Raw genomic sequence first — 9,232 nt, forward strand, 5'->3', positions numbered from 1 at the left:
ATTACCAGGGTTTTTCGTCATCTGGACGAACGTCTGCAGGACATAATTATTCAAGCTATTTCAAAAGATCAGTTAAGTCATTATGATCTATTTTTATGTTGATAAGTTGAGTTATTATGATTTACCTTTCCACAATTTTGTAAGGTTAGGGTGTGAGAATGCCTAGGTGGATGATTCTATCTTTTATCATAAAAGAAAATTAAATGCTGGATGAAAGAAGAAAAAGAAATGAAGTTTGAGTCATGAGCGCAAAGAAACATGGATGAGGAGTGAGGACAAATGGTCAGGATTAAATGCTAGTTGGCTATATATATGGGTTGGTGCATTCAATAGTGATTCAGAAATGGGGATGAACTATAAAAACCAATCACACATTCAAAATGAAAGAGGATGCTACAAGTCACATGAACCGTGGATGTTGCATCTAATGCCATCTTTCTCACCGAGACGTACACCCCATAATTAATGTTGGGACCTCGATCTTTTTTTTTTTTTTTTTTTTTTTTTTGGCATAATGGCCAAATAAATCATTCAATATTTCAGTGGAGGTGTTATTAGTTCTTTATATTTCAGTAGGTTGAGAAAGTATATGAACAGATATTATAATGTAATAGAACCAGTAGCTTTCAAAAAAAAAAAATCATTCAATATTTGTTAAATGTACAATTAAGTCATCAAATTCTAAAAATTTTTAAATAAGTCATTGAACTTGAAAGAATGATGCAATTAAATTATTTTTACCTCATATAGCAAGTTAACAACACGTTATAAGCTTATAGGTGACTTAGGGTGACCATGATTCCGGTTCCTAACACACGGTTCTTGATTTCAAAAATGGCGAATTGACAATTCATGTTTAAAATACTGGTTCGAGCCATTTTATTTTGGTAGATTATATTTTCTATTCTTAAAATAGTTCAAATTCGACAATTAATTTTTTAAAATGATTTTTTCATTCTGGAATTTTAAAAATTATTATATCAGATATTTAAACTTTAAAGTTAAACTAAAAAAAATAAAAAGTTGGGCTTGCATTTAATTTTATAAGGATTAAATTGTCTACATATCTTGATAAAATTAAGTTCAAGTTCAAAATTGTATTTATTTGTTTTTTTGAATGCTTGTATTTATTTGTTTGTTTCACTTTAATTTTTTTTATATAACCTTTTTTTTTAAAATCCATAATGACAAAATTCCAAAAAAAAATAAAAAATTGTTGAATTTGGATTATTTTTAAAATAGAAAATAAAATTCACAAAAAAAAAAAAAAAAAAAAAAAAACTCCAATTCGAACCAATGGTTCAAATTGGAACTGTGATTCGTCATTTTCTGAAATTGGAAAATATCGGTTCGGAACTGGAACCACGGTCACCTTTAAATCATCCATAACATATTGTTAATCTGCTATAGGAGGTTTAAAAGAAGAAAAAAAAAAAAAAGTCTATTTACATCATTTTTCAAGGTTAATGGTTTATTTAGAGTTTTTTTTAGAGTTGGGGTAAGAGTTGTTTTAGAGTTCAATAGCTTAATTGTATTTTTCATAAAAGTTAAATTGCTTATTTGACCCATATTTTTTTTTTCTCTCTAAGGAAATGGGAATGCAGGTAATATTTTCCTTTCTTTTAATTAGGTAGGCGAATTGCATGCGGCACACTAACGGTTTAATTTTGACATTTTAAAGGTAAGCATAAAAGTTTTCAACATAAAGCTACCGAATTCTCCCCACATGTTTTCTTATTGAGCTCTAACTACCAATATAAGCCCCAATCTTTTAATTTCTCCTTTCTTTATATCATCAGGTTTTTTGTTTGTTTGTTTATTTATTTTTTAAATTGAGGTGCGGAACTGCGGATCATGTGTCTGCATGGGCAACTCAGTTGGTTATAGGAATAAAGTTTAAAAAAAATAACTAGGGATCAAGACTCACCAGCGATAATGTGAGAGCAACCTCTCAATGTGAGGGGACTCCTTGTACGCAGTAAGTAAAGGTCTAACCTATGTGGTTCAGCTGAGTTACCATGATTTACATCCTCACAGATGCTCTGTCGGACCGGGGTGTGTGGGCCCTTGGGGTTAGAGATTCAATCTTTTGGGAAGAATGACTATTTGGTCAAATGCAGTGGCTCCAAGTCAATTTGTCAATGCTTGTACCATGATCAGGGTTCACACTGTACTATGAACTTTGGTTCATGTGTATGTGTTTTATGTTATGACTTTTGTGTATTACGTAATGAAATTTGTATTTTAAGAGTATGAATTCTGTACCTAGAACAAATTAGTAATTGTGTTTTATGTTATGAATTCTTGTGTCTTTTGTTGTAAAATTATGTACCTATGAATACAAATTACGTACCTAAATCAGATTTGAAAAATAAGTAAAAATATATATAACATGTGCATGTGTCTTGCGTTATGATATTTTGTGTCTTGTGTTATGAAATTATATACCTTACGAATATAAATTATGTACCTAGTTGTTTCATTCAGGGTCCATAATGCTATGTGTCTTGTGTGTGATTTTTTGTGTTTTGTGTTATAAAATGAGAAAATTACCGATTTGGTCCCTCGACTATGAGGATTTCACAAATTTGGTCATCGACTATGACATTTTTACTTGATTTGGTCCTAAATGTTATTTGCAGGTCAAACCTAAAAGGCAATTTTGAGATTTAAAAAAAAAGTATCTTCCTTCTTATTCCCTAAATCTAAGTCTTTTGTTTTATATAGATAGGTTATTTGTTTTCGATAGCAGTCGCAACTTCAATATGCAACCAAAGTGTAGTGAATCCTCTTCATCCAACTATAAGAATCGAATGATGTTCGAAAATGGAGATGCTTATAGCTGGATGAAAATGATGTTGGCACAAGGCAGCAAATTTTTTAACATAATTCGATTGGTTAGTGCATATTTTATTGTCATGAAAAGATTGTTGGAAGCTCCATGACTGCACCTAAATCTGCCACTTCCCATGTTGGAAGCTCCATGATTGAGAAGAATATTTTGTAGAGGTTTTGTTCACATGTATGCTTACAGTAAGAGAGGGAGACGAAGATACGGGAAGAAGAAGATAATTAAATAGCTTTAATTTTTTTTTTGTTTATTATTTAAGTGATGGTGAAAGACTTATTTACCCCTTCGAAATTTAAACATAAAAGATAATTTAGTGATTCCAATTAAAAGTAGCCGCTCAGATGATCAGAAGGACTAAAAGTTGAAAAAAAAAAAATCAAAGTCAAGCACTACTTATGTCAGGAATAAAAATTGTGAACCTAAGTTGACAAAGACATTAAAGTCATAGGACTAAAAGTGGAAAAAAAACTCTTTATTAATTATTAGGCTCTTTCAATTCCTTCATGAAATCATCATGCAATGCGATGCGCTATCACTCTCCTCGTATACATAGTATTTAGCCCTTGACATGTTTTATCATATATAGTATGTATGTTTGATAGAGTTATTTCTTTATAGATAGAATATTGATGTTGACTAATATGTTTTGATAGATCAGATCAGAGGAATACTATTCCATAAAAATGAAAAAATTAACGCTTAATAATGAGTTTTGTTGTAAAATATGATCTTTCCTCTCGTGATCGATGCACAGCATGCATGCAATCCTCATTTGCAGCAACCCTAAGCCTTGTGGAATATGGTCGATAGATGTCGCTTCCTTCTCACTTCAGCCTTCTTTCTTGATTTGATTTCCTTGATCTCAATCTTGGTCCGATCCCTCCTACCATTCTTATATTTATGCTGACTTCTGAAAGGGTACTTTTGCTATCATCTGAGCAAATGAGAAAAAAGTTGGACTGCTTACCAATTGACCAGTTGGATTAAAGACCACAGGAAGTGTAAGTAGTTTAAGGGACAAACAACTATAATTCTGAGGCTATAGATTTGTCGTATGTCGGTTTATTGTAGAAGCAATGTAGGTTTCTTAATTGCTAGGGACATGGATGGTGTTGTTGTACGTCATGTTCGAAGGTTAGCGAATCAAGTTGCTCACGTGCTTGTGCGGCTCGCTATTTCATCTTCTGTTTTTGGTGTGTGAGAAATTATTCTACCTAATTGTATTTTGGACTTGTTATATGATGAATGAAGTTGTTCTTGGTTTAAAAAAAAAAAAGAAAGAAAAAGGGACAAACAACTGTTACATGCATCAAGTTTTACATTCAATTCACTTGTCATTTTATTTTTATTTTTTTAAATACTAATCATCAATTGATAATCGAGATTGGTCCTTACGAGGAGGTGTGGCTTGCTTATGCATGCACCTATAACAAAAATAAATAAATAATAAAAATCAAACCGAATTAAAGAGGTTGTCAATGTATGGTTTTACCTAAAAATTATTCGTTAAAAGTAGATCTTATGTAAAGTCATTTCACGTTGTAAATGTATAACACTTTTACTTAATTAAAATATAATACATTTCTAAATATTTATAAAATAAAAAATAAAAAAAAATTCCTGAATTCTCTAGAAACATATGCAAGTATATACGCTACCTTTTATGTCTCCACAAAAATTGATTGTAAGAAATAAAAACATGCATACACTAAAAGTGTGCTTGGATAGGAACTTTTAATTTACACCCTGTTATGAGTTTTGTCGTTTTGATACATAGTATTAAATTTGTTTGTTAACTTTTATTATCTTACTATTGGTCAACACTAAACATGCATGGATATGTATTTTAGCAATTGTTATGTCGTGGAAATGTGTCAATCTTACAAGGTGGACACGATTCTACTACAATGCTGTTTGGCAATTTTAGAGTATCGATACAATTAGTGGCACCGTTTTTCTCCACCAATCATAATTTAAAAAAAAATTGTTAAAACAACTCAGCGAGATGTTGTGAATATAGAGTTCAAGAATTATGAACATAGAATTTTATAATTATCATCCTTATGCGTGGATCTTAAGAAGAAGGAATCACCCCAAATGGGAGGAAGGATGAGAAATTACCATTAGGACCCTATATATTTTTAACCAGGGACGGAGCCAGAAATTCGGTTGAGGGGGGGGGGGGGGGGGGGGGGAGGGGGCGAAGAAGTAGGGAAGAATTCAAAATTTTTTTTCAGTAAAGACGAAACATTAAAACAAAAGAGATAACTTTAAAAAAAATAATAAACACATCTCATTATTAATATAAAAAAAGTTATATATATATATGTGTGTGTGTGTGTGTGTGTGTGTGTGTGTGTGTGTGTGTGTGTGTGTGTGTGTGTGTGTGTGTGTGTGTGTGTGTGTGTGTGTGTGTGTGTGTGAGAGTAAAAAAAAACTGTTGAAGCCAACTATAAAAAAACATGTCAATGCAAAGATTTGAACCCCTATTTTTTTTATCATCATAACTAAACATGTACTCAACCAACTCATTTAAATCAATTTTTGTTGACATTTAATAGTTTTATTTTACTAATACTAATACATATACTATATATACATATATACATACAAAAATTATATATGGGGTGGGGGTTGGGTGAGGGGGGGCAGCTGACCCCCTGCCCCCCCTTTGGCTCCGTCCCTGTTTTTAATAGTCAACTAACAGAATTTTTAACAAATGACTAAATTGTATAAAACTATCAAAGTCGATAACTAAATTGAGCACAAAAAGTCATTTAGAACTGAATTGAGTAAAACCACTATAGTCGAGGACGATATTAAGTATTAACTCATATTATTATTATTATTTTCTAATAAATCTTAATTTATCTCCGCAATTATTGTTTTGTATCAATATATAAGTTACAGTAAAATATTAAAAATAACAAAAATAAAATAATATTATGTATATAACTTATTTTAATATAAAAATTATTTGTAATATATATATATATATATATATATATATATATATATATATATATATATGAGTACTAGTGATTCTGTTACAATACAATATTTGTTCATAATTACTTTCTCAACTTATTAACGCACAAAGAGTCAATACCATCTTCATTGAGACTTCAACCCACAACGTCTTATATGGAAGAGTAACTTGGTGCCTTCTTTAGACCACAAAGTCCTTTGACATATACGGAGTATATAATTGAATAGAAATTATATCAAGTAAACAATTGAAATAAAATAATTCATGTTTGCAACAAAAAAAAAAAAAAAAAAAATAGTACGTGGTAATGAAGTGTACAAAAGATGTCGCGACTTCGCCAAGGACCTTGTGGTCTAAAAAATAATAATAAAAAAAAAGCCTCCGCCCGCTAGTTTGCAACCCACATAAACAATAAAAAACATATAAATGTTATATTATTTGATAGTATATATAAAATAATGTATTTTCAAAAGAGTAAATAGCAGTGGACATCCTCCGACTTTGGTGGCATTGCCACTTTTAGTCATCACCTTTTAAATCAACCACTTCCAGTACTCCTACTTTTTGTTTCTAACCATCTATGGTCCTTCCGTTACACTTGGTCATCTAATGCCGTTTTCTCAAGGGCAATTCTGTCCGTTCTAAGCAAAGTGTTTGTCACTTCTAAGCAAAGTGTCATACTTTTGAAAAAAAAATGTAAAAGTATTACGTTTTTTTTTTATATAAATAACCAACACTTATTCCTAATTAGTATTATTACATTTTATGTATTACATTTTCATACTGACTCGACCCATTTCACGATCTCACAAAAATTATTTAGTTTTTTTATACTTTGGTGATTATTTCAATTTTGTCAAACTAATCATATGTCTATACGACTTCGCCCTAAAATCACTACAGAAATAAATCACAAATCGCATGTACAATAAACCCCCGATCAAATCAAATCTTCATGTGCACACAAAGATTCAATTTACTCCTTCTATTACCTGGGTCATTTTTTTTTTTTTCCATATATTTATGTGCTAGAGTATTTATTTAAGTTATTGCCGGTAGCATTAGGCATTCATTAGCTACACAAACCAAGATACCAAGTCCACACAAGTAAGAATTTTTGGATCTCCACATTTCACGAACGTCCTCAAAATTTGGTTTGGTTGACCTTTATCACTCTCTACCTACCATTGTCTAGCATTTCCGTTTCCACAGCTTCAATTGACCAAACAAATGAAATTTTCCTTGGTTTTTTTAATGTCCCATTTCCTCTTATCTCCTTCCTCTTCTTCCTCCATCATTCCACCTTTGCCTTTGGCCGGTAAATGCTTACGATCCCAGGAAAGAAGAAGAGAGAAGGCAACTTCAACAAAGCTCACACCTTCTTCTTTCCATCAACCTATAAAAATAAAAATAAGGAAGAAGAGAAGACGATAAAGATAGAATCTTTTAATTCGTATTTAATTAATTACAATCTTATAATCTAGGTTACATTCATTCATAAAAAAAAAAAAATACAAGATGAATGACTTATTCTCTAGTAATTCGTTTAAACAATACCAGGACCTTAAGAAACAGGTCGAGATGGACGACATTGAAGCCGGAACAGCCGCCAACGGCGGCGGAGGAGGAGACGAGACGGTGGACCTTGATAAATTTTTCGAAGACGTGGAGAACGTGAAGAGCGACATGAAGGGCGTGGAAGCACTGTACAAGAGGTTGCAGGAAGCCAACGAGGAGTGCAAGACAGCGCATAACGCCAAAACCGTGAAGGATTTGCGGTCGAAAATGGACGTCGACGTTTCAAAAGTGCTGAAACAGGTGAAAGTGATTAAGGGAAAGCTGGAAGGGCTTGAACGGTCCAACGCGGCCTCCCGCCAAGTCCAGGGCTGCGGACCGGGCTCCTCCGCGGACCGGACCAGAACCGCGGTGGTTAGCGGGTTAGGGAAGAAATTAAAAGACACGATGGACGACTTTCAGAACCTTAGGGCAAAGATGAACTCGGAGTACAAAGAGACGGTGGCGAGGCGTTACTACACCGTCACCGGGGAGCAGCCGGACGACGACTTGATCGACAACTTGATATCCAGCGGGGAGAGCGAGTCGTTCCTTCAGAAGGCGATCCAAGAACAAGGGCGGGGCCAGATTATGGACACCATATCGGAGATTCAAGAACGGCACGATGCCGTTAAAGAAATCGAGAAGAACCTCATAGAGCTGCACCAGATCTTCCTGGACATGGCGGCACTTGTGGAGGCGCAGGGGCAACAACTAAACTCCATCGAGAACCACGTGGCGCATGCCAGCTCCTTCGTTCGCCGTGGAACCGAGCAGCTCGAAGAAGCTGTGGAGATTCAGAAAGAATCCAGAAAATGCACATGCATCGCCATTATCCTAGTCATTGTTCTCATCATTGTCCTCCTTTTCCCGATCTGGTCCAATCTCTTGATGATTCATTTGAGATAGACGTATTGATGAATCTATAGTCCTCGTCGTCTTATGTATTCATCATCTCATCTCAACGAAACAACTGCATTATATTATTACATACAGGGAATTGAAGTTTCTCAAGCTGTGCTTCAGCTCGCAAAATCCCAACTGCCATATATACATGCATGCCCTCAAATTATTTATTTTTTTTTTTAATTTTTTTTTTCCACAACCCATAAGCAATAAATAACCTATTGTTTCTCTCCATATAGATCCGAACTTGTATATGAATTTTGAAATTGTTATTGTGGAGAGAGACATTTAAAACACCTAATGCTACAATTCATAGTAACATTGACTTGTCCTCATAAAATAATATCAAAGTTGCCTATATATATATATATATATATATATATATATATATATATATATATCCCACAAGTGACAATTCTCCTTAAGCCAGATAGCTCCCATGTCTCTCGAAGCAGACTCACAAAGATAGACACCACACACCATGTGGGTTACACCAAAAAGTTGCAATAGAAATCGGTTCTCGTGCGAAAAGCCTCAGGTGCGGTTGTGCGGTTTAATCTGAGCCATTCATCTCGCTTAAATCAACGTCCAAGATAACCAAAATTAAAAATAAAATAAAAAAACGTGGTGGCAATTTTGTAATTTTTGCATCTAGGTCAAAATTAAGGTGAGTAGTTTTGTGATTAATGTGCGTGAGTCTTGTGCGTAAGGTGCCTGAGTTTTGTGCTTAAGGTACGTGGGTTCGTGCGAGTAGTTGTTAAAAACTTAAAGTATGGATTTTTGTGATTAAGGTGGGTGAAATTTGGTCAATTAATTGGCTAGATTATATATACCGCATTCAAAGTTGAGTGATTCAAGGATTACAAATAAGACTTTAATTTGATGTCTCAAATTACCATTTGAGCCAAAACCCTAATAATATTTGTAGGGGA

General features: G+C 33.5%; 1 protein-coding gene across 1 annotated transcript; it reads left to right on the plus strand.

Moving 5' to 3' along the window:
• The first annotated feature begins 7,316 nt into the window (after positions 1 to 7,316).
• Positions 7,317 to 8,454, plus strand: LOC109169935 (syntaxin-124-like). Its single transcript, XM_019318850.1, has one exon. The coding sequence runs from the start codon at positions 7,359 to 7,361 to the stop codon at positions 8,301 to 8,303; it is 945 nt and encodes a 314-aa protein (XP_019174395.1). The 5' UTR covers positions 7,317 to 7,358; the 3' UTR covers positions 8,304 to 8,454.
• The last annotated feature ends 778 nt before the right edge of the window (positions 8,455 to 9,232 follow it).

Source organism: Ipomoea nil, unplaced genomic scaffold (assembly GCF_001879475.1).
Source record: "Ipomoea nil cultivar Tokyo-kokei standard unplaced genomic scaffold, Asagao_1.1 scaffold3321, whole genome shotgun sequence".
In the NCBI taxonomy this organism is placed as follows: domain Eukaryota; kingdom Viridiplantae; phylum Streptophyta; class Magnoliopsida; order Solanales; family Convolvulaceae; genus Ipomoea; species Ipomoea nil.